Source organism: Protopterus annectens, chromosome 10.part0 (genome assembly GCF_019279795.1).
Source record: "Protopterus annectens isolate FY-2018-M chromosome 10.part0, PAN1.0, whole genome shotgun sequence".
Classification (NCBI taxonomy): Eukaryota; Metazoa; Chordata; order Ceratodontiformes; family Protopteridae; genus Protopterus; species Protopterus annectens.
In genome coordinates, this window is record NC_056744.1 from 1,018,730,244 (window position 1) to 1,018,756,717 (window position 26,474).

At 40.5% G+C, this 26,474-nt stretch overlaps 1 protein-coding gene across 1 annotated transcript in view; it reads right to left on the reverse strand.

Annotated features, from left to right (window-relative positions):
• The window catches only part of MFSD14A (major facilitator superfamily domain containing 14A), a 953,206-nt gene that overhangs the window by 847,768 nt on the left and 78,964 nt on the right, over positions 1 to 26,474 (reverse strand). The window contains exon 2 of the mRNA XM_044085782.1: positions 7,800 to 7,895. Within this exon, the coding sequence (XP_043941717.1) occupies positions 7,800 to 7,895 (96 nt within the window). The remainder of the gene's footprint in view (positions 1 to 7,799; positions 7,896 to 26,474) is intronic.

Below are 26,474 nucleotides of genomic sequence, written 5' to 3' on the forward strand. Positions count from 1 at the left end.
TTTTAACCACAGAAGCTTTAACACCTTTAGGCCCCTGAGAAACAGTTTCTGGGTCCGCCCTAGGACTCTTAAACAAATACTTATGAGCTTCGGGCACCCTATAATACCTATCAGGTTTAACAGGAGCAGGAGGCAAAGAGTCAGGGTTCAGGAAGCCTCTGCAAAAACATCTTCCACCACATTCAACACAGGAGGAATAGCTAAGGGCCTATGCTGGGGCAAAAACAAGAATTCCTTAAGCCTTTTCCTGGAATCAGAGTAATCCTGGCCTTCCCATTTAAAATGCTCCCTCATGGAATGCAGAGTCTCTGAAAATGAGAAATCCTCAGGAGGAGAAGCTGTAGGAGTGGAATCATCCACATCAGAATCAGAATAAGTAGGATACTCCTGCAAGTCTTCCGCAGAAGACTCTGAAGCCTCTGAACACTGTTCAAAACTATCAAACTCCGGTTCCACCCTAGGCCTCTTATCAGGCGGGGGCATAGAACCTCTAATCATAGTAATCAAATCTTCTGCCATTTTAAGCATATGTTTCTTAGGTACAGAACCCGAAATGCTAGGAGAAGCCCCCACTGAAGCTGAACTAGGCCTACCTCTCAAAGAAGTTTTAGCAACAGAAGGAGAGGCCCTAACTACCTTGGGAAGAGAGGGAAGAACAGTTACCTGAGAAGCCCCCTCAGCCTGGCCTACCTCCTGAGAAGGCACATCCTGTAATAGTAAAGTTTCTGCCTGAGACTCCATGGAAACTCCTGGCAAAACCTCTGGCTCCACTGAGCCTTCTAAAGAACCGACGTCCGGGACTGCCGGTTCATCAACCCTAGGCTTCACAGATTTGTCCTTGCGCTTCTTGGACGAAGCGGGCGTCGGAGCATCCGACGGCATTTTATAATTGCAACGCTTCCCAAACACTAACCTGGCACAGTCTAACCTCCTCTTAATAGTGCGTTTGTTAAACCTAGCACAAGAGCGGCAACCAACAACGTCGTGCTCAGGCCCTAAACAAGGTATACACAAGGTATGGTAATCCCTATGAGGTATCTGTTTCCCACAAGAAATACAGTTATTCACTTTTTCTGACATCCGGTAAAATACTGAGGCAAGAAAAAACCAAAATGTTCCCCAACGGGGTACTTAGCCAACTCTGTTTCGGTCTGAAACTCCGGTTTCGGAAATATTTCAGAACGCCAACCTGCACTCGCAAAACTGCTTCTGCATCGGACCATGCGGCAAAAAAGACTGAGGATATGACGTCGGTCATGCGCATTAGTACCCTGACGTACTCACGTCAGTCTAAGGCGCCATGACCGACGTCAGCCTTATACTCTGGTATTCGGGCCGACTGGACGCGGACTATACCCAATAGTAAGGACTGCAGCAATGGAAGACGAAGAACATCAGACTTTTCGCAATTTATTGAAATGCCTAACTTTTGACAAATGCGAAAGGTGTAATCCCTGGCCATCAGAAGGAGATGCTTGGTGGGAGCTGTGAGGAGCCAGTCGTCCAAATATGGAAACACCTGGAATCCTTGTCGTCTCAGGTGAGAAGCTACCACTGCCATGCATTTGGTAAACACCCGGGGGGCAGTGGTGAGACCAAAGGGCAGGGCCCTGAATTGAAAATGACTGGTTCCCAGCCTGAAGCGGAGGAATCTTCTGGAGCATCTGTTCATTTTTATGTGATAGTACGCATCCTGAAGGTCTATAGAGCACATCCAGTTTCCTTTTCCCAATAGGGGAAGGATGGACTGCAGCGTGACCATCCGAAATCTTGTTTTCTTGACTGATCTGTTCAAGATACTGAGATCCAAAATTGGTCTCCAGTCCCCTGTTTTCTTGGGAACTAAAAAGAACCTTGAGTAGATTCCGGATCCTTGCTGGTCTGCTGGAACTGGTTGAATTGCTCTTTTTGCAAGCAGCTTTGAAATTTCCAAAACCGCTAGATCCCTTTGAGCGGTGGAACATCTGGAAGGGATTTTTGATTGGTTCGAATGCGAAGAAAGGGATAGAATAGCCTTCGAAATGACGGACTGTACCCATTTGTCTTGAGTCAGGGATAGCCAGGCTTCTGGGTACAGTGACAATCTTCCCCGACTGCCTCCAAGGTGGGCAGTCAGGCAACACCTCAGGGATGCTGAAAGGGCTTATCAGAAAAGGCTTCTCGATTGCCCTGGTTCTGGAGCCCCTGCCTCGAGGGCGGCGTCTACCATTGTTATTCCGCCTCTGCCTCTGGCGGGAAACGACTTTGTCGTCAGGCGAAGTCCCTTGAGATTGTTTACGGAACCACATTTTCCCACTTTTCTGGCCTTTGGGGTAAGGCCTAGAAGGAGTAGAAAAACGGACTCCGACGGCAGAAAGAGTCTTGCCATCAGTCTCGCACCTAGTCAAGGTTTCTTTCACTTGAGGACCAAAGAGAGATGATCCATCAAACGGGGAATTAGTGAAAGACGTCTTGAAGGGGTCCGCAAAATTGCATAGCCGCATCCAGGCATGCCTACGCAAGGCCACACCCGTCCCTGCGGCCCTACTCGCTCCATCAGCCGCATAAGAAAGGAGGCGCATGGAGGAGTTGGCTATGGAGTTAAGGGTAGCCAGCTGAGTGTTCATCTTATCTTGAAAACCCGCAGCTGTAGGGTCCTTCAACATGTCACTCGCTTCTTTACTCAAGTCCCTTTGAAGATGAGTAAAATGGCACAGGTAGTTCAGCGAACGCATAGCAAATGTCGCTGACGAGAACATCCGCTTCCCGTACCTGTCCATGGACCTAGATTCCTTGTTAGGTGGATGGACAGGTACTGGAAGGATCAGCTAGTTCCTTCTTAGTGGCAGCAGCTACCACCATAGCATCCACAGAGACTCCTTTTGTCAAGAACTGTTTGTCTGCTGGTGCCGTTATGAATTTTGAGGGTCTCCTGGGAGTGGGGTCCACTGAATCAGGAGCCGTCCATGCCTTTAGCTACCACCTGCATGAGGGGTCAAGGGGAGACACCCAGGAGGTGGAAGGACGAGAGCCAAACGCCTCAAGGTACACAGATTCATCCTCCGAAGGGTTGAGGGCTGGCCAATTTCCCCTCTGTTTGAGGATTTCGAGAATGTCTGCAAAGAGACATCTTCAGAAGGGGAACGGGGAACCCTCGAATCATCTAAATCTGTGTCAGATGTGATGGACTCAGGTGAGTCAATGTGTTTCCTCTTACACTTCCTCTTCCGAGGGGCTCTTCTGCCAAATCAGGAGAGGCCTCGAAGAGGATGAAATCCCACAGGGGTTCCTGAGGAGCTGGCTCTCTGCGGTCCGGGATGAGGGAGTGAGTCGACTTGACCTGAGGCACCGTGAGGAGGGGCGGACGGAGCCGACTGTGGAGTAGAGCCAGGCTCTAACACACTCCGCATGACCTCGACGCACCCCTGTCAGGCAAAGCCAGAGGTCCCGCTCCGAGAAGCTGAGAACCTCCCTCGGCACCGACAGTGATGGCTCCGAGGCCGATGTCGGAGCCGAACTCACCAGCGCCGAAGCTCCGAGAGGAAGAGCGGGGTCGGACAAGGGTCCGATGCCACTCACCCCCTCGGAGCCGACGAGGGAAGTTCGGCCGAGATTCTTCGAAGAAGAAATCGGAGCCGACGACGGAGCCGAAGACATCTGTATCGGCTCTGACGCTACCACAGTCTCGGTTCCGAAACGCCCCGGCTCCGAGCTCAACGGAGTCGGAGGAGGAACATATTGATGGACAGGGGCAGGCATCGACTGATGAGTCGGGCTCTGAAGCATTTGGGCCAGTGCCTCGGACTTAAGAAGTCGACTCACTACCCTCTGAAGGTCATGATCCGACAGCCTCGATGACCTAGAGGAGTGATTTATGGCTCCGTTCAGACAGCAGAGGAGATGCTGGAGCCGAATGAACGGAGCCAAGGGATGGTGACCTAGATCTCTTCCTAGATGTCGGCTCCGAAGGTCTGGTCGGAGCCGACAAGGAATTCTACTACCTCGGCTCCAGCCGGAGCCGAGGGAACCACAGAAGCTGTAGACTCATCGGCTCCAGCCGGAGCCGATGCAGACATAGGTTTTGTAGCTTTAGGTCTCGGCTCAGTAGCTGGAGCCGAGGACCTAGAAGCCTTAGAGGGCTTCCCAGAGACAGAAAGGGAATCCTCAGGCTTAAGTAGACCCCTTAGGATCAACTTGTTCTTTCTTTCCTGCAGGACCCTGGGGCTGAAGCCGTGGCATACAGCACAGAGTCCTGCAGGTGCAAAGGCCCCAGGCAGTAGACACAAGAAGTGTGACCGTCTGTCAGAGACATTTTCTGACAGCACGCACTTCTTGAAGCCTGAGACCTTTGTGTCTTTAGACATCCTAGACAAGAAAGTGTAATCACACACACTCAGTCAGACACACTGATTACACTAATCTTATTTTAAAACTCAAAAATAAAACAATTAACTAAAAGTTTAATTAAGAGCAACACACACACACCACTAGGGAATGGGGAAAGGCCAGAAGGCCCGAGAGAGAACTTTAAAGTTCTTGTGGGAAAAAAACGGGATTTTCCGAAAAACAGGGGTAGAAATCCACTAAACTAAGGGAAAAGTAGTTAAACTTAAAAATATAGGGTTTTAAGTATTCTAATTTTACAGAAATACACTTACCAACAAGCCGGTAGAAAACCAACACCTCGATGCTGTAGCGGCAAACGAGATCTGGGGTAACTCACGCCTAGCATTGTGGGATATAAGGGGAGCCTCGAGCCGGTGGAACCAACTCTCGAGCTTTTAGAGTGGCCGAGTCGGAGCCGAGGTCGGCTCCGAACCCATCCAGCAAGAATGAAGGCGAGATAGACAACTTAACATACATTTTTAAAGATGGTTGCTCTTTATGTTAAACTGTTTTCTTTTGCTTTTTAATTAGTATATTAAAGTTTACAAATAATGCATACATATTTATATTTGAAACTCTTTCAATCAGTCATTTAAAATTATTTGATGATATGATGATTTTTTTTGTCTATAACTGTTTGAGGGTGTACTGCATTTCATTCTGATGAAGTCCTGGCTACTGGAAGGATCATCATCATCTTGCTGCTGTTCCCGTTAGGGGTCGCCACAGAGGATCATCTTTTTCCATTTCTTCCTGTCCTCTGCATCTTGCTCTGTCACACCAACCACCTGCATGTCCTCTCTCACCACATCCATAAACCTTATCTTAGGCCTTCCTCTTTTTTCTTGTTACCTGGTAGCTTCATCCTTAGCATCCTTTTCCCAATATACTCAGCATCCCTCCTAAGCACATGTCCAAACCAACGTAATCTTGCCTCTCTGGCTTTGTCTCCAAACCTTCCAACCTGGGCTGACCCTCTAATATACTTACTCCTAATCCTGTCCACCCTCGTCACACCCAGTGCAAATCTTAACATCTTTAACTCTGCCACATCCAGCTCTAACTCCTGCCTTTTTGTCAATGCCACTGTCTCCAACCCACATAATATAGCTGGTCTCACTACCCTCTTGTGGACCTTCCCTTTCACTCTTACTGGTACTCGTCTGTCATAAATCACTCCTGACACTCTTCTCCACCCACTCCATCCTGCCTGTACTCTCTTCTTCACCTCTCTTCCACACTCACCATTACTCTAAACTATTGATCCCACGTATTTAAACTCACCCACCTTTGCCACCTCTACTCCTTGCATCCTCACCATTCCTCTATCCTCCCACTCATTCACACACATGTATTCTGTCTTAGTCCTGCTGACCTTCACTCCTCTTCTCTCTAGAGCATATCGCCATCTCTCCAGGGTCTCCTCCACCCGTTCCCTACTCTCACTACAGATCACAATGTAATCTGCAAACATCATAGTCCACGGGGACTACTGTCTGATCTCATATGTCAACCTGTCCATTACAACTGCAAATAAGAAAGGGCTCAGAGCTGATCCTTGATGTAAATCCCACCTCCATAAAAGCATTAAATAAACTAATATTTTTTTTCAGCAAAGTGGAGGTTCTTTTTGCTGATTTATTTGAAACTACCCCAGTCCTGGTTTTCGCCTTTGTTGCTTTATGAATTCTGTACTGATAATGCATCAGCAGGCTGCCACTTGATGGAGGTGTTAATTCATGTGAAATACATTTTATTGCAAAATAAGGTAATAAAGAGCAGACACACACTGAGTATAACCCCCTCATCAGATATTTACATTGACATTTCTATCTTCACTGAATCCCTTGTCTGCCTGAATCTATGAAAATAACACAATTCCCGATGATTTTATCTTTAAAAAGGTTAGATACACGCAAGAAAAAAAAACTCAAACTAACCTACAAAATTTCATAGAGCTTATTATAGAACCAATACCCAAACAAGACTACCTTCTAAACGCAGAGTTCTACTTACTGCTAACAAACTCTCCTCACAGAGATCTCTTTATAATACTTCCAACCATGAACGCTGACCACTACTCATTCATCTTGTATCAGTTCTTTAAATAAATATGTTACTACTCACTACCTGCAATTCCTCTGTGTGCTCTAGAACTATTCCACACTTTACTTCTCTCTGTTCAGGTATCTCTTCACCCAAACAAATACAAATGTTACAACTCCATAATCAAAATAAACTGAATGTTGAGGATGCATAAGGTAACATTTTATTGATATGTAATTAGTATTTTAGCGTGATTTTTTAGTGTGAAGTTTTATTTGATACATTTTATATTCTGTTTTAAAGCAACAGCCTGCAAATCAAGCTTTGATTTAATTAATTTTGTTCTACTCACATGATTAATTTACTCTATATTATGACATGTTACGCTCTAATTTGTTAATTCCGATGAAGTCAAAGTATGTTATTATTTTATCTGTTTTTATCAAAGAAGTGTCCTTTTTATATAGAGCCTTGTACCGTATGACCCTGCATCCTCAACGCTCAGTTGATTTTGGTTATTGTTTTTGTTCTGAATGTTTTCTGAAGTTTTATGGTTTTGGGACGATGTTTCCATACTCCCCTAGGTTCATACCTGAACTCATAAAGAAAAGGTACCTCACAGACAAGCCTAGTTCACAAAGAAAACCTCTAAAAATCCGCAATACAATTCCCACTGCCTAAACCTGAATTAAGTAATACAGAACAGATACTAAAGCCTGATCTAATTACTGCAGAAAACTGCAACAATGGATGCTTGATAAACAAATTTTACTGGACAGAGGTTAAAAACATACAGGTAAATCCTGAATTCCCCTCAAATATTGATTAAATGGCTCTCATAATAACCCACTACTACCTAAACACACTGCAGAACAATTCAAAAACTTTTTCAGAAGCCCATTGCTTCATCTACCCAACCAACCCCTACACACTTCCATAACTGCATAGGAAGACCTCCCTGACAATTACACCTTTCATTTTACTTTAGTTGCACTTCAATTAACACAGATTATGAGTTCAAACTTCCTAATAAGACACTTTCAAATTTTATCCCTCTCTCAAACTCCTCAAAAATGTGTCTTTGTGGATTATCAGAGGTTTTCCAGATGACACTGTTAACAGAAGGCTCACAAAGATAAGGTCAAACTTAAATACCATTGTTTAACAAAAAGTAGCAGCAAGCTTGAACTTGGGACAAAAGGATTATCAGCTGTCACCAAAACTTTGAGATATAATCAGGCTCAGTATCTTGTGTTTTTTTTTTTACTTGAACCCAGCAACTGTGTGGTACAGGTGCTCACAGAGTATGTACATCTCTAAGTTAAACTGGAAAGCAGTTACAACAATAAAGAAAAAGAAAAAAATTGTTGAAACAAAAATTAACTTACCACTAGTGTAGGAGCTGTCAAAAGGCCCCAAGCAAAGAATTCCAAGAAAATAATAATTACTGCATGGTAAACACTGGGTGCACCAAATCCTTGTGGCTAAGGGGGGAAAAAAAAAAAAAACATTATCAACATTTTGCCAACAAATATGAGACACTAACTCATGTAGAACCATACAATCATCTTTCAAATCATCAATCCATTATACATAAGTGGCGTATAGGTAGCAATATAATGCTCACAGATAACTGCCTGGTGATAATCTGATAAACACATAAGCACAAGAGTTATGGTGAGATAACTCAGTGACCAGATCCAGATGCAATCTGTTACTTCAACTCTTGTAAAAGTGGGACAATGGGTTGTGGCTGGATGGATCTATTAGATACAAAGCGTAGTACATGTTTCAAGAAAAAAAAAATGAGGCTCATTATACACATCCAGAAAAACTGGTGAAGTTCTCGCTAACAGAACACGCGCTATAATGCTATGTCCGTGAATAGATGCTGTCTGCAGGGACTAATTGGCATTAAGGTCAGTCAGCCTACCAAACATTCCCAGCACCTTCCCTGTCATATAACTCCTCACCAACGCCAGTGTCCCAGCTCTCCACTTCTGGACCAAGCAAAAAAATAAAGAAAAAACAGAAGACACACAGTAGAGGAATACAAGATGGGCAGGCTCCAGCAACCACAACTGTAGTCACATATCCATTATGGTGTCAAGTATCCAAAATTTAAAATTATGTGGAAAATGACAGCGCTAGATAAGCAGGTCCATCTTTGGTAACAGCAGGACTAAGGTTGGCAGGCATTAGGACATGAAAAATTTTGCAGGTTACTAGATCCATTTCTATGCCCATAATGCATTACAGTGATGTTCTTTTTCAGACCTATGGCATGCTGCTCAAAAAAAATGCTGTACGCTTCCAGAGCAAGGAAGAACAACAGAGGAGAAATGAAGGTAGGTATGTTATGAAGGATAATGAAGCTGCTTAAGTTTATAATGTTAAGTACATACGTTTCTTATCTGCTATGACGGGATCCATCCTCGGCAACAGTAGGACAGAATCCCAAGCTATTCCTCCTCCTCCTGGGAGGTCTCACCCTCTCATGAGAACACACTCATTACTGTGGGCTTCAAAGGAAACCCTACATGAGGATATCACATCATATTTAAAATTACCTAGCTAAAGCACCCTCAGAGGATAATGAAATGCTGCACAAATATCATCTAATGCTGCAATGCAAAAAAAAATACTTGGAAGTAGCAACTGCTGAAGTAGAACGGATTTTTCATATACAGGAAAGAAGCTTGTTATGCTTAATGTAGTAAAAGTGAATTTTGTCTGCAAAACATTCAGCTGAATGTAAGCACCCACATTCCAAGCTTTTTAGTTACAAAAGAAAGAAAGAAAGAAATAGGAATCTTTTGCTTAAAGATTTTTCTTCCAAAATAAAATCTCTATTGTCTGTGCATGTCTACAGAGTGACTGACATTCTTCACACAGAGAAGAGGCAGAAATGAAGACAAGAGTGATGAACTGCTCGACTAAGGTTTGATTTTGGGCATAAAGAATGGGTTATCTTGTAAATTTACTTAAGTCAGACATTACTGCTCCACTAGAAGGGACCTACCGCACAGAGATTGTTCTAGCTGAAAACAACTGCTAGAGGGAAGAGAGTTTCCGAGGCAAAATTTAAATTCAATGTAGCTTCAGGTTTGCAGGCAAGATGCCATTTTCTCCAGCATAAAATAAAGATCCAGTGGAAACTAGTGGCTTTAAAAGAAACCCAAGATAGACACAGTTTCCCTTCTTGATGAAAATTTCATATTTCATATGGCAGCTAAGTGAACGTTAACAGAGGAGTAATGTAGTTCAGAGGAAAAAATGTCGCCAATGTACTCTAAAACAGAAGGAGCAGGAAACACAAACAGACGAAGGCCTTTGGATTATGTCCACAAAGAGACATATCATAACAGCACTCGTGCAGTATCAGCAGATAATGGCTGTTGCTCATCCAGTCGGGATAAACCAGACAAACGGTTGTGGGTTCAGTTCAAGGAGCTTTATTACACACAAACACATCAGGAATGAGGCTTTGTAACTTAAACTTAAATGAAGTTATAAACAGACCGACTACTACTCTCATACATGTTAACACTCTGGCTGTTCTCTCAAAATGGCACTGCTACCTGCACGTGCTCACTATTTATATGCACGTGCCTACACCTGGAAATGTTTCTTAAAGGTATAACACACATTCTGTTCTATATACCCAATGACATGCAATTACCAAGAAATTATCTTTGACATTCCATTATACAAAACCAATTATGCTTAGGTTGCTGTGTATATTTCACACTACATCTAGAAATACAACCTGATTGTGTAATATAAAAGTCAGAATTGGATCTAGCAATGGAGACAGTTTTCAAGGAATGTTTTAACTTTGGGAACAAGTTGGCCATCATCAGGAATGGGACTGGGTACATGTTCTTCGGTATGAACATTGTCAGGGTTGCTCCGAGATCTAGAGTCTGTATCACATGTACAATGCTGCAATATCTTTTCTGACACAGGAAAAAGACGCCTGCAGTTTCTCCTGTATTTTATACCCTCAGATTCCACTAAGTAGGATCTCTGCTAGGCACATATACCTCTCACTTGACCAATTCAATCAAAGCCTTTTACTGTTTGCATCTTCACCGTCTTTCCTTTTAATGGACGAAGAAATCTGCTCATTTTATCATAGCTGGTGTTCTGCTTGCTCTGTTGTTTTTAGCATTAGGCACCAACAAATTAGAGCTGATGGGCAAGGCTGTTCTGGTTTGCCTAGATAGAAGTCTCTGAGCAGGGGAGCCAAGTAGGTTGTCACTGGGTATATTTCTGAGATTAAGTAAATTCAAGAAGATATCGGTATTGTCACACTTTGACGTCTCTAGTAATTGCTTTGCACTCTGTACTGCATGTTCAGCAAGGTCGTTTGACTGTGGGTATTCCGGACTACTAATAACATGGATAAAGTCCCACTCTTTTGCAACTCTCTGAAACAACTGACTGATAAACTGGGTACAGTTGTCAGAAATAACTTTGTGTGGACTACCATGGACTGACGACCTGAGAAATGACGTTTCATCTTAGTAATAAACAGCACTGGATGTTAGGTTAGGTATATTGATCTCAAACCAGTTCGAATAAGAGTCTACCAACACTAAGTAATGCTGACTGCTCCACTCAAATATGTTAGTGGCTACTGTTGACCAAGGCAGTTAAGGAATCTGTCTTGGTTGAAGTGGTTCTTTTTGCAAATGTGGTTTGGTACTGTTGCATACTGAAGAAGAAGAAAGCACTTTATCAAGTTTTTTTTTATAGAAAAGACTGAAACACTATTCCTCTTTCACCCTTCTTTTGATAGAATCAGAACCTGGGTGGCCATGATGCAAAATCTGAATGTATTCATGTTGTAAGGAAGTAGGAACAATAACTTTGTGATCTTTGAAAACGATAGCATCTTCCATCAGCATCTCATCTCTGTGTGGAAAATAAGGCTGTACTTCTGGCGGTACACAAGATTGCTTTGACGGCCATCCAACACTGATGAAGTGGTTGAGATCTTGCAAAACTGGATCAGTCTTTGTATGATCTCTCAGCTCATCAAGTCTCGTGTTAGAAAAATTATGCACTTCAAAGACAAAGTCAAAATTCTCTGCATCAAGCTGTTGTGTAGTATTTCTGGGCGATCTAGAGAAGGTATCACAAGATAAAGAAAGTTGCTTTTTGTATAGATCATTTTGAAACTGTACTTTTGTAATCCTAGCATCATTCTTTGTAATCTTGCTGGAGCGGTATGCATAGGCTTCTTTAAAATAGTGACTAGAGGTTGATGATCATGGACAGCCTGAAAAAATTTGCTCCATTGCACTCTGAAAGACTTCACTAGCAGAATTTATTCCAAAATGCATTCTAAGGAATCTGTATCTACCAATTTGGGTACTGAATGTAATTAGTGACAATTTGCAATCAAGCATTAATTGCCAAAATAAACTCTTTGCATTTAAGACAGTGGCATTTGGCATGAGGGTGGCAATCTCCTCAACTGTACGCATTGGATGATGGAGGTCTCTTTACTGCCTTGTTCAAGTCTCTTGGGTCAATGCATATTCTGATTTCATCCGAATTTTTCTTATGAGCAGCTACCATGGAAGACACCCACTCAGTTTGTTCTGTGACTGGGCAAATAACACCTTGCTGCACCATCTTGTCTAAATGGACCTTGACTTTGTCCTTCATAGCTAGTGAAACTCTCCTCACTGGTCTGACCACAGGACTGACCTATGGGTCTACTTTCATGGAGTACACAACTGGAAGTTTGCCTAACTTGTTGTGGAAAACATCAGCATACTCTGAGAAAATAGCATCGCTAAAGCTGGAACATGTGCTCACATAGTGGACATCTTTGGTAAAAGAAAGCAGTTTCATTCTTAAGCTGCCTCTGAGACCTAATAATGACAGCACAGGTCTCCTGACTACATAAAATTGCAAGCTCTAAGTGTTCTCAGCCAAACAGCATGAAAGCACCACTGAGCCTTTGGTTTGAATCTCTTCAGCTGCATAAGCAACAAGCTTCACACAATTGGCCAAATTAAGTTGCTCACCAGCTCTCACTCTAGCAAATGTTTCTGCTGACATAACATTACACCATTTGAACCAGCTTCTATTCTATGCTCAGTGTGCTTACCATTGATCAGGACAGTACAAAATACTTCATTCTTTGCCAACAAATCTACTGCACTAACCTTTTATCTACATTGAAAGTAGGGTTGCAGCTCTCTACATGACCAACTTGCTTTTTTGAATGACCTTTCATAATAACTGAATGAGGCTTGCCTGACTTGCAAAACGTTTGAAAGTGGTTCCATTTTTTTTACACTTGTGGCACTACCAACCAAATGCTAAGCACTTCTTTCTTTTAGACTCATGGTTGGCACCACAATTACGACACTTAACAAGACTCGAGTCTTGTTGACTCACCCTTACACTGCACTGAGCATGTCCGTTTTGCTGAACTAGTCTTGGAACTCGCTAGAAAGTTATGGGTCCTCCCAGGGAATTCCGCAGGGGTTGCAGCTACCATGTGCTTAGGCCTGCTTCTCCTTGCCACGTGCTGCATGCTGTCTATGCTTGATCTAGATGCTGCTGAAAATAAGCGGTCACTTGTAAGCATTCTTGTGTGCCTTTCTGTGAGCTCATGGAATTGACAAATCTCTACAGCTTTGCTCAACATTAAATCACTTTCATGAAGCAAAATCTTTCTCACTGCAGCATTATTAACACCACACACAAGCCTGTCCTTTACTAATTCATCTTTCAAATCACCAAATCTGCACGTTTTAGCTTCATTTCTCATGCCAGTGATGTAAGCTGCATACGTTTTACTTGGCTTTTGGTCTCTTGTATAAAATACGTAACATTTGTCTGGAGGTTATACATTTCTCTAAACTTATGTTTCAAGCACTCAATGCCCTCTCCTGTTTCAGCCCTTATAACAATATGGCGGTTCCCCCTCTCCTGCATATACTGCTGATGCATATACAAATGAACGCTCTCTTTCAATGGCCTCTGATGCAGCTAAGTTAAGCAAAATAAATGCTCTTGTATGTGGATCTTTGTCAGGAAAAAGCTGCTTGTATGAAAATATCATATTCCTGCTCAAATACTCTCTAATTCTCTGCTATATTATGATCAAGCACAAGTGGACTGGGTCTGCGAAATGCCTCTAATATATCAACACACAGTAGTGAAGGTGCTTGGAATTATGTACGAACACACACACACACACACACACACACACACACACACACACACACACACACACACACAAAAGTATATGAGAACTTTATGTCAGAACTTATAACTATGCCCAACAGCACAACAGACTATTTGAAATAATTGCACTTTAACAAACAAGTCCCCGTAGCACAAGAACACTTTAAAATAACTGTACTTTGCAAAATCACTCCTCAGTGTAAGAATTACTTTGAAATGACTGTACTTTGCGAATAAACTATACACAGCAGAAGAAGCTCGGAGTAAGAAACACTTTGAAATGAATGCACTTTACGAACAAACTGTGTACAGCACAACACTCTTTAAAATGGCTGTACTTTGACTGCACTTGGCAATATTAACTGCAAAATAACTGTATAACAGCACTCTGAATAAATGTACACAGCACAAGAAACTTTTCAAAATGGTTGTACTTTGACTGTACTTTGCAATATAACTGCACTTTGCACACAGCAAGCTGTTTGAAATAACTGCACCATAATAAAGCACTTGTGCATTCTGGCAAAGATACCATGAGAATGGAAGCTGACCTGCACCTTAGAGCCTTTGGAAATATCCTCGTAGATACGGATTAGGAAGGCACTCCGCAATGAAATCATTTCTGGTGTGAAAGATTCTCTTCTCTCTACTGACCATCTACTGACCATGACTACGCCTTGAAAAGTCTTCTTCTGATTGGGGAAAAAAGACTGGATTTCTGGTATTTAATGAAATTCCTAAGCTTGTTATGCAAATTATGGTGTACTCCAAGGCTTTTCATAGGTTTCTTCTGGGAGGTGGACTGGATCAGACAATTGTCCACATAAAGGTAAGTGCAAATGCTCTTTAACATGAGATGGCGAAGCACAGACTATGCGTTTTGTAAATACCCTGCAAAGAGCTTACAGCTCAAAGTACAATTATGTGAACTGGAAATACTGTGCCCTTCTCTCTTGTAAGCATCAGTAACGTCCTGTACTCCATGCAGAAAAGAATGCAAATAAATATTCGTGTGCAGGATGGCCATAAAGGCATCAGATAACAGTAAGGGAAGGATAAGATCTTGAACTTTTTTCTTTAACCACTACATATTTGCTCAGGTTGGACACTTCTTTTTTAACCACTACATATTCTTCTTTGCTCAGCTTGGAAAGGTCTACAATGGGTCTCCAGGACTCAGCCTTCTTAGGAATCAGGAACAGTCTTAAGTAGAATCTTATTCCATACTCTCTTAGCTGAACACTTTTTATTATTGATGGGCAACATTTGGATCTAGGATGGGATCTGTTTGGCCACCTAATCCAGTGCTATGTAGGGGAACGACCCCATTACAAGGGGAAAGGACATGAATTAGAGTTTGCAATATTAGGCAATGAGCTCACTAACAGTTCTAAGAGTCAACTCAAGTTACTTGCTTCTGAAGTGGGAAAGCTCTCCTAAGAGGCGGGAAAGCCAGAATTGAGACGTACCATTTTGGTTGGGATAGGACCATTCATACTGCCCCTGCCTGTCTTGCCTGCGCTCCACCTCTTCTCCACTAGCCTTTCTCAAAGATCCTTTTCTGTTTGAACTGTAGAGCAAGGGGTGATTTCTGATAAAAGGACCACTGCTTGGTTACAAAATTTTCAAGTGTATTTTGGCAGCTGGAAATTAAAAAGTTATTCAAGTTTTTCCTCCAGCTTTTTAACTTACTTCTTGTGAAGAAGGACCAAATAACAGATCTTAACTTGGGAAACATTCAAATCTGCCCATGAACATCTTCTTGCAAGAGCTGTATTCTGACACATGCACGTTTTCTGATCACTGTACTTGAGGCAGTATCTCCATCGCGTCAGTTCAGTGGAGTCATAAGTGCATTAAGTCCCATGCTCAGTCCCTTTCAGTAAAAGTCTGACACAATCTTTTATAGATATACTAAAAAAAGGATAATTAGTACAGCATTATATAAAAACTGCATGATAAAGAATCAAAGGAGGTTAGAAAGGAGTGGGAAGAGAGATGTATATCTTCCAAATATGCAACAAAGTCTAGGAGATTTAGGATCTTTGCTTGCAAGTGTTTACACAGAATCCTAGCATTTAATACATTTAGAGTCATTATGCAGCTTAAACTGAGTGAGCAAATTGGTATAACTAAGGAAATTATTATTTTTTTTTCATTTAGCTATGATGCAGAATCAGAATTGCCTAGACATAGTAAGGCTTTGTTGAGTATAGTTATGGTGGCTGCGAAAAAAAACATTTACTAGAAAACGGAAATCAAAGTCTAAGCGAACAGAACTAGAAATAGTCACAGTAACAGAGATAAAACTGGAAATGGGATCTTTAGAAAAGAATAGGAGCAAATTACAAAGAAAAAATGGGAACTGTGGGAACAATACATGCCGAATAACATTTTGGAGTAGGAATGGTGTTCAAAAGAAGGCGGGATTTGAATGAGCTATGTAATATTTGGCAACGACTGCACAGACAAGTGATGTACAAGGTTTGCAATTAAAAATACATCAAAATGGTTTGTTTTCATTTATATAAATATATGATTATTAAATTATCACTTAGGATTTAAACAAATATGTTTCTTGTCAAAAGAAAGAAAAAACATACAGATCAACTTGCTGGTCCTGTGAGGCAGTCTCTGGGAGCATCCTTTCCCTCCACCTATCTTCTGAGCTCTGTTGTTGCTATCTTCTAAAGTGGAGCATGCCTCCATGTGTGGAGTTCCTCTTGGTTTTGCTAGTGCAAATGCACTTGGACAGTGCAGGCTTAATAGGCTTGGAATCCACTGGGTATAAAGTATAGCGTGAGAAAATTTTAAACAGCCTCTGTTTTGTGGTTACATCCTTCATCGCTCCCATTACGTTCTCCTTATTTAGGATATCCCAATGGTTCAACAGCATGGGGTTTGGTAACTGTTCTAATATTCAAAGAGTCTCTTGCCAAACCTATCAAGGACATAATCTTAATCAGTGGAAAGCATATTATCTGTTGTATCAACTTATGGTCTCTGTAAGTGTGTCTCTACAGATTTATGTAGATTTACATTTGTCTTCCATTCTATAAAATCTGCCTTGCTTCGTCATTACTACAGGCTCTGAATATGGGCTAAGCATGGAAGTCTTGAAGGCAACCTCAACTACCTGGGGGGAAAAAAAACAACAAGAATGGCCACAGGTTTGGGTTCATCAACACCAAACAAATCAGCATACCTTCTGTATCGGTCCAAAAGCTTTCTTACTCATCAGTCAAAATGTTTCCTGAATTAAATTCAAAGACTCCCCAAAGGAGATGTTTTCAAGCTGTAGCTGAAAGGACAAGGATTCCTCCTCATCCAGAACATACCCACTAAGGAAAACAGCTGTATGGAATAAGCAATATCCTCTTTCGTCCCCAATTTCTGAGTAGGAGAACTGCTCTAGGGAGGGAGTCTCTTGCTCCCTCCATCTCCGGTAGGAACCTTACAAGAGACAGATGACTTTCCCAGTGGGGGCACAAGTGCATAAACACTCTACCATGACACCAGATATTTCTGCAGTGAAGTGCCAATAAAATTAAAAATGGCTAGGGCCAAGACAGGCAGATATCAAGACTGAGGGAAAATGCCAGATCCACATGGAAAAGAGCAAGGCAAGACAGACAGGTGTCAAGATTAAGGGAAAATGTTATACTCACATGGAAAACAGCAAGGCACTCAAGTTGCTTTAACTTTTCTCCTGCATGACTGAAAAAACTTATTTCATGGCTGGAGCCTATAGGCTTCTGCATAAAAAAACAGTAGGCTCAGACAAGTAAGGAGAGATATCTCTAGTAACACATGCTTTAGCCAACTACAGATGCATGAAAACTGGCATATGACTCTGATGCAGCAGACACTTGTTGAGGCCTTAGGAAAATCAAGTAGCAAATGTCTCAACTGGGGAGCAACAAAGCTGTACTCCTCCCAAAGCTGTAAAGGCCTAAAGGTGTCTCTAAGATATAATGCCATCTATGGAATATTTTTTATCTCGTTTTAGAGGCATCCATCTTCATAGTGGTGCCTCTAATTACTGCTCTTGTAAAAAGCCAAAGGTCCTCATTCAAAATAAGGATTAGATGTCCCTTTCCCCTTGCCCTGTGACCAAAAGGCTTATGCTTTAAGAAGGCCTCTAGGTTGCGATTCCTAAGAAGTAGGGTTTTCCTTTTAAACATTGCATGCCATTCATAAGTAGACACTAAATGATTCTCAAAGAGAGAGAGAACAATGAAACTGAATCATTCACTAGGATCAGTTAGCCACTTGTTCTATTCAGGGACAACGCTCAGCCCTGGAATGATCTCTAAAATCAAAGGCAACAAAGAAAGCTACAACTACAGTAACATCAATTCTAAAAAAAAACAAGGAGAATTCCCAGTTTGAACACTTACTCCGGATTTGCGTGCTGAAATGATTGATCAAAAAAGAAAGACTTTTGACAAAAAAAAAAAAAAAAAAAAAAATTGAGGATAGCATAAACTGCTCTCCCTTCATGCAGTACTGCACCTGTGGGCCAAAGATATGGAAATCAAGCAGGATGATCAAATGTTTGCCTGCAGCATAATTATCATCCACTAAGAATGATATCACAGCAGTAATCCTTACTAGAATGAAAATAAATAAATAAATAAATAAAAAAGTTCTCTGGATTTTTTTTTTTAATAAGCCAAATGATTGAGACTTTTCAGTTTTTTTGTTAGACCTGTGTTTGAGCTTTATCCAGCTTTGAAAGATGCAGAATAACTTAAAACAAAGTCAAATCACAGAAAGACTTATTACTCTAGATTGAATGACGTATGGGATATTGCATAATGTGAGTGTTCTAGGTCTGTGCCATTTTGTGACACTACTTAACTTCAAACAAAATTAACAAGAGAAGGTAGCATGGTTATCATCTAAATAAACTAGGCACTTGATGCATCTGGCAGCCAAAGTTGCTTTCCAAAACCATATTACAATGTCAAAACTCTGAAACAGAGTAGATATTCCAAAAAGGCTGACAGAAAGAAAAACAAGAAGTTCAAGTTAGGTCCCTATTACAGCTGTATCCACAGCATTGTGTCCTTCAAGGGACAAATCAGCATACCCCATATGCAGAAATGCATTCCAGCATCCCAGATAAATATATAACAGCTTGCAACTTATTGTTTTTTCTTTGCAGCAAAACTCACATAAGCCATGTTCTGTGATTTTATTATCACATTTAGAATGACAGTCCCTCACTTATGGTTTCCCCACTCCCACCACAGAATGCGTCTTTGCAAGAGAGCTGAATGTGGGTGTCATTCTGAGGGAGAAGGCAAGTGGGAAGACAGTCATTCAAACAATATCCTATCTGAACATCTATTAAGAGTTCTCATGTAACTGTTCAATGTTCATTTTATGGTCACTGTTGCAGTAGTATTCATAATATATGGGAAACAAACTTCCACAGCACCCCAAAGCAAAATGTGGAACTCCTCCTAGCATCCAGTCTGGTTCCTCAAACGATACCCTTGAGGCTGCAACTCCAAACCCCACTCTACACATGGACTGCAGTTCCAACTTATAGGTTCACAGGAACCAATGGAGTTTTTGTAGGGGCAATCTAATTCAAAAAAACATCATAATGGTTAAGGCTATATACCCAAAGGCCTTCAAGACATCACCGGCCGTGTTGAGATCCCAGACAGCTTGCAACATCAGGGTGAGGAATTTTTCTTTCAGAAGGAGGACCTTGTCCACTGTGTTCAAGGTCATCCCTGGGAAGGTCTTGATCTTGTCTGGATGAAGCATAACTTTGAGATGCTAACAAGAAAAGCATTGGAGGCAGTATATGGTCATGCTGAAATTGTCCAACCTCTGGTCTTGCAATTGACTCTGTAGCAGGCAGTCAACCAAGTATGGGAGAGTAATGGAAAATTGTTCACTAGTGGTGCTACGGTAACGTTGTCGCCTCACAGTAAGACGTTGTCCTGTTCGATTCTCAGCTAGAACGTCTTCTGTGTGGAGACATGCGTGAATGGGCGTACCTTCGTTGAAGGTTGTGCGTCAGGGTCGGCAACTCGGCACGTAAAAATCTACTGCCAATCATTAGCGGACCGGAGTTCCACTGTGGCGACCCCTAACCGAGAAAAGTCGAAAGACACAACAGCACTTGCCACTGCTTGGACAGGTCCTTCAGCGGGTATTTTAATCCTGTCTGAATATAGAGTACAGACTTGCTTCCCATTAATGAGGGGAGACTGCTAAAGAGACTCCAGCTTGCCCATGATAGCATGGTCTTTTTGTTTTTGAAAAGATGTTTTTAAAGCCTTACATTCCACCATCCTGTGCATCTTCTGCTTATCTCTATCGCACTATCTAGGCTTTAAGGAAGGAGGGCCAAGTTCTTCCTCTAGAGAAAGCACGGAAGCCTGTGGTCAGAGGGCCAATGTTTTAAGAAAAGATAAATGCAGCACACCTTCATTGGCCTGTGATAATGTACCAGTAACTACCTGCATGTATGCCTCCAACTAGGTCAAACACAGACTGGTTGAATGTTACAATTCAAGCTCCTCTACCTGGGACTGAAACACTGAAGTGTCCTCAGGTCTTTGTGATGCAGATGGGGTAAGTTTCCTTCCCCAGAGAGTCTTTCTAGAGGGCTTTTACACCCTCAACCTTCTTCACCTGTGCTTCCTTTAGTCAGCCTTTTCAGGGGGCATGGCTTTCATCCTACAGGCAGCTTGGAGATCTGTAAAATGGCATCTAATTTTCTGCGCGTCAAATTCTCAGTGTGGCTTTCCTACTTCTACAGCTGTTCCTGGTAAACCTTGAAGTGAGTTGGCAATCAAATGATAAATGGGACTTTTCTAAACTAAAAAAGACAGACTGATAGCCTTTATGTGGCATTTGACCCCTACATTTGCAAAGGCTCTTAAGGTAGGCATAAGGCATGTGCATTTTAGTTCTGGCAAGTGGTTTCCCAAAACTTCTTACTGGCAAACAGTTGCTTCCACTTAAGCAAAAGAACTTCCCCAACGGGGCATTTATTGTTTGAAAGCTACTTAACCGGAGACGTGGGGCAGCAGGACTGAACAAGTGCAGGAAGTTTTACATACTGAGATGCTCACACCTCCTACAAGAAGCTGGCAGGTGCCAACATCCCTTTTATAGAGTGCATCTCCACATGGCAGATATTAGTATGCACCCTGATGTACACACAGTACAGGGAGTTCCCATAGGATAGGAACATTGCAATAGCTTTCAACTTACGGTGAATATATTTTGTCATGGCAAAGAACAGGAAAGGCATGAGGAATTAAAGAATTGGACAGGTTCACAAAAGAACTGGCCACACTACAGCAAACAATATATTTAGGTTAATAAACCAATCACCTAAAAAGGGAAAAATCAATGTACCACTTTAACAAAAGGCAGATGCCCGTTTACTCCCCACAGAATCAACTTTCTTGGAACACAACTAAAATCAACCTAGACAGCTACTCCTATTTCACAATGAGGCTACTAGAAAAATCTATCCCACTATGCAACCTTCACAATTCAACTTCAACAAACCTCAATTACCAAAACTAAAATGCACTGGCCACGCTTTCTCAATCTTGATATCTTAAACCTACCCAAAATCTACCCAAACTCACAAAACTCCACATGGACCTGAAAAATCAACTCAACAAGCAGGCATGACAAACGGCTCACAAGCAGCTCTATCACTTACACAACTTCTACCCATCAACTTTCATACATTATATTTCACAGATTCACATAGTTTTCTTGTTGGAGCCATGTCCAACATTTCCCTCAAACCCTCAACATTTTCCCCCCTTCTCACCCCCTCTAGGCATCTTCAACTTTCACCCACTGCTTCCTTCTTACTCCTGGATCCTTCCTCCCAGGATACATTTATGTACAGCTCCCATTACTTACTGAAAATCTCTTGCCCCACTCACTTTGTCATTCTTCTTCTCACAACATAGCATGGATCTCCTTTAAATACAAACAGTTAAATTATACAATGAGTGGCCAGTAGCATTCAAAAAGTAGCAAGGTGATTGTCAGCCCAACCAACGTGCCCGTTGTAAATCAGAGCATATACCAATGGAAAAAAGTCTGGTCGCCCGGATTTTTTTCCCCATTGGTATATACTGTAACTTTAAAATTTTTTTAAACAAAAATAAATAAGTAAAATTAGAAATCCGGAGTCCGGATATATATATATATATATATATATATATATATATATATATATATATATGAGAGAGACAGGAAAGGGGAAACGCTGGGAAAATCAGGTACTTTATTCAAAACTAAAGACACTTACCTGATTTTCCTAGTATTTCCTCCATTCTCTCACTCTCCTACCCCTAAAGTGTCCAAAACTTTTTTTTTTTTTTTTTTAAATAAAGTAGAATAAAAAAGAGCAATGGAGACCTTCCTTTCTCCGTTGCTTCTTTTCCAAAGCACTGATGTACTGGGTAAGTGTGGGAACACAAGCCCACACACATGCATAGTACATCAAAAAAAGCAACAGGATATGCAGCAGAAGCGGAAGAACACCATGATGCTGTTATAAAAAATACATTATTTTAGAAAAGTTAAGTAATTTTTTTCTTAAATAGTGTCATTGTATAATAGTAATAAGTGACTCTGTGGTGTGGTATATTAAGATTTACCCACAGCTGGCTTTATTTAATCACTTGGGCTTCGCCCCCGTGATTAAACCACACCAACCATGGGTAAATCTTAATATACCACACAGACATCATCGGTTATTGCTATAACAATGTACTTTAGTTGTACACATTTCCAACTTCTGTACATTACTTCTTATCTCTGCATGAATGTAATGCCTTACTACATATTACCCAAATCATGTTTTTTTTTTTTGTTTTACACATATTTTTTTTTTCTTCTTTGTTCATTAGCGATTTTCCTTACTAGTTATGATCATTTTCCAATGATATGGCTTGTAAACCCTGGGAGTCTGAAAATGATCCACATCAATCAATGCTCTACTTTGGCCTACAAATACAAACATAGTGGGGTCAGTAGCCTGCAAAACTCATTATGCAGCTGTATTTGTCTCCATTCCTGCAGTCCTACGATATAAAAAGCAAAAATGTTTTTTTCCTCGACTTTTACACCTTCTTCAATGAATTAAAAGAAAATTAAAATTCTGTGCTATTTATGCAACAGCAAAGAAAGCAAGAAAAATGCCTTTATCTTAAGCTGCACACTTGTGTCCAATTTGAAAAGAGGCAGTTCCATTTCCGCTTTCACTGATGCTACATTACTCCACAGCCTAATGGTCTACAGGAATCCTAGAAATGTACATTCTGCAGAATTTCACTGATGAACTATATACCAAGGAGTAACTATGAGAAAGAGGATTCTGCAGTGCTCACTGGCTCCCCTTCTCTTTGGGAGGATGTGTGCCAAAGCCCCCGCCCCGCTGCGCTTAGCTAACAGTTCAGGTGGCATCAACAACAGAGGGTGCATTTGTGGAAGCATGTAAGGACTGCACTGATGCTGCTACATAGCATGTGTGGGGATAATGTTAAACAGACATGCCTAGGGAGAAAAAACAAGCATCCCTAATGTCAGAATGGCACTGCACCAAGATGCACCCACCCCCTCTCTGCTATGGAGACTCAGAAGGAAACTAGAAACACCAGATGGCTAACAATAGGTAGAGGACCCACAATTGTTACATATTTCAAACAGCTACTGCACTGAAAACAAAGCCTATGTAAATCAACTTTTATTTTGTGCAGCAGCATGACAATTTGGGTTTCATGTAAAGATCAAAAACATCACAAATTACAGCTGGCAACATATCATTCTAATTAACACTTGCATTCACAGACTTCCTACACCAACTTCTTGTACTTCACTAAACAGCAACGGCAAAACTTTTCATTCTCCAGCTGAGGCAAGAAGATTAATCTCTCACTTACAGATCAGTGATCAACTACAACAGAGGTCTGTAGTTTCTTCCAAAAACTTGGCATCTAACTATGCAAATGAAATGAAACATTTTGAGAATTCAAACTTCCCAATACACAGCGACAGCACACCGGCAGAAGCTATTGCCTTTTACTGATCACATATTCTGCAAGCAAAAAAAAAATTACAGTTTTAAATGCATCAACAATTTAGCTACATCAAAAATACAACTTACCCTTTTACTTTTAGGAAAAACTGTGATAATTTTTATGCAGTTGTAGTTTTAAAAGAAACATTTACAAGCAAGTTGGCAAAGACTTGCTAAATGAAACAGAACAAAGACTACTGAAGTAACTGCCTACAGGACATCCCTAAATGCCCTGGAAGAGAATTCCCTTTACAGATGGCTTTATTCAAGATCAGAGCCAACAGCTGTTGTGCACTTCACAACTACCAACAACAGACACAACTGCAGACATACTTTTGTGTGACCAGAAATCATGGTAATAATCCACTTAGATAAGCTCAAACTACAAGAAAAATTAACCGTTTCATTTTGAGGCACAAATCTGCATTTAAATTATTTCAGTGAAAACAATGCACAATGCACAATACATATATAAGCTTTCACCACAAAATGACAGCATCCTTCAAAGACCTAGCTTGAAATTGTTCAGCGTCATGAATAAGACTCTGAAGCAATATGAGCAGAATAAGCTGAATCTACACTGTGCAAGGGTAGTACTGCTTCCCAGCGGAGACTGACTATAGTAGTCGGGTTTTACCAGTCTAGCAATTGTTAAGGCAGAGTTAAGAAAACTTCCTTGCTAACTATCAATAGCACAGACGTCATGACTTTCACTACTGACCCACTAACCAAATGCAGGTTTTTGCTCATCAGATAAAAAAAAAATGTCATGTTGTCTGCTTCCACTGAAAGATTTACCTGGAAAGGTCAGCCAGATCTACTTATTTCTGACAGAAGGACTGCATGCTGCCAACAATAAATGAAACAGAAAATACTATCTTAAGCAAAAGACAGACAGAAGTATCTTGTGGGGATGGCTATTATTCACATCACGTGTCCAATACCAATTAATAAGCAGTCAAGAAAATCTTGTTGGGGGCGTGGCTAGGATGCTGAACTGATAGCTGCACTTCATTTCAGCTCTCTTACCTCAATACAATTCCTGACAGGAATTTTACAAAATAATATTTAATTTGAAGAAATTTTTATTACTAACTTATTTCTAATAACTCTGAGCATCTATAAGAAAAATTTTATTGTCAGAACTTGAATAATTCCTGTCAAATTAATTACTGGAAAATCAGCACCAATATCAGCTTTACAGCATGAGTCATCTAAGGAATACAGCACAAGACTCTTCTCTCAAAAAAGAACTGCAGTCTCTCATTACAAATATACAGGAACTTACAATAAAAATCGACAAGATGGACAATAAAATAGATACTTTTAAAGAAAAGTGCTCACAACAACTGGAACAGCTTCAAGAAATGTTTACACAGCAGAAAGGACAGATATCACTTATTGAACAGTCATTAAGTGACATTGATACTAGAGTTCAAGTAGAAGAACAACAAACTGAATTCTTACTTCAACAGAATACATATTTACTAGAAAAACTTGATGATATGGAAAACCGAACAAGAAGAAATAATATTAGAATATATGGTCTACCAGAAAAATCTGAAGGGGACAATATGATAAACTTTCTTACCACCTGGATACCAGATGTAACAAAAATACCTGAAGCTCTTTCATATGGTATAGAACGGGTGCATAGATCACTAGCAGCTTCTGGAAATGCTTCTTCTCCGGGTAAGAACAAGCCGAGATCTATAATTGTGAGACTTTTTTCTACACAAGATAAAGATCTCATATTAAGAAATGCTTGGGCAAATTCTCCCATCAAATACAATGATTCATTAATAAGATTTGACAATGATTATTCTACAAAGGTGGTTTAAAAAGAAAAGAATTTCTACCAATAAAAAAAACCTTGAAGAAAAAGCAACTGAAAGTCCATCTTTTATTTCCAGCAAGACTGAAAGTTTTTCTACCAAATGGAATAAAAATCTTTGAAACAGTAGATTCAGCAATAAAATACCTTACCAACAACAACATCCTAACACATGAAGAATCTATGGACTGGACAATAAGTACACCGAAGAGAAATGCTGAAGTAAATAATTGGAAAACTGTTGAGCAAAAGAAAAAAAAACTAAAGGACAAATAATCTTATATATGTTATATTCTGTAAAAATCTAAATAATAATACTAACAACAAAAGAAAAGTTCTTACTGTCTTCAAGTTACACCAAAGCAGGTACTGTTTTCAATTATATTTTAAATGTCAAAATTAGCATAAATGTAAATACATTTATCTCAAATCACATCAATATACTAAGCATAATTTAAACATTACTCTATTTTTCATTATTATCCATCTATTATTTTCATATTCTTAATCAGAGTAATCAATGCATAATAATGTTCCCAAATAGTTTATTTATTTATTTATTTTCTCTCTCTCTGTTTTGTTTTTATTTTTCTCTTCTTTTTATTAAATCTTCATTAACTTATAATACTTTCATCAGTATATGGTTATATTGCTTAATAGGTATAGTAATGGCTGCTGTATAACTTATTATTAGTTACATTCCTGATAGTATTACTTTTTATAAGTTAAAAGTGTCCCTGTTTGGATAAACGCTAATGCTGGGCAGAAATGTGTTGCTTTTGAAATGAAGTATTTCAGTTAGGATGTATTGAAGTCTACTTTAAATAATCTTAAAAGATGTTCTGCCTTTGACCCATATGCACATACTGATATAGTCCAGTGAAAAAAATATGTTTTAAGTGATATTTTGAGGCTATAAGTCAGGTGTGC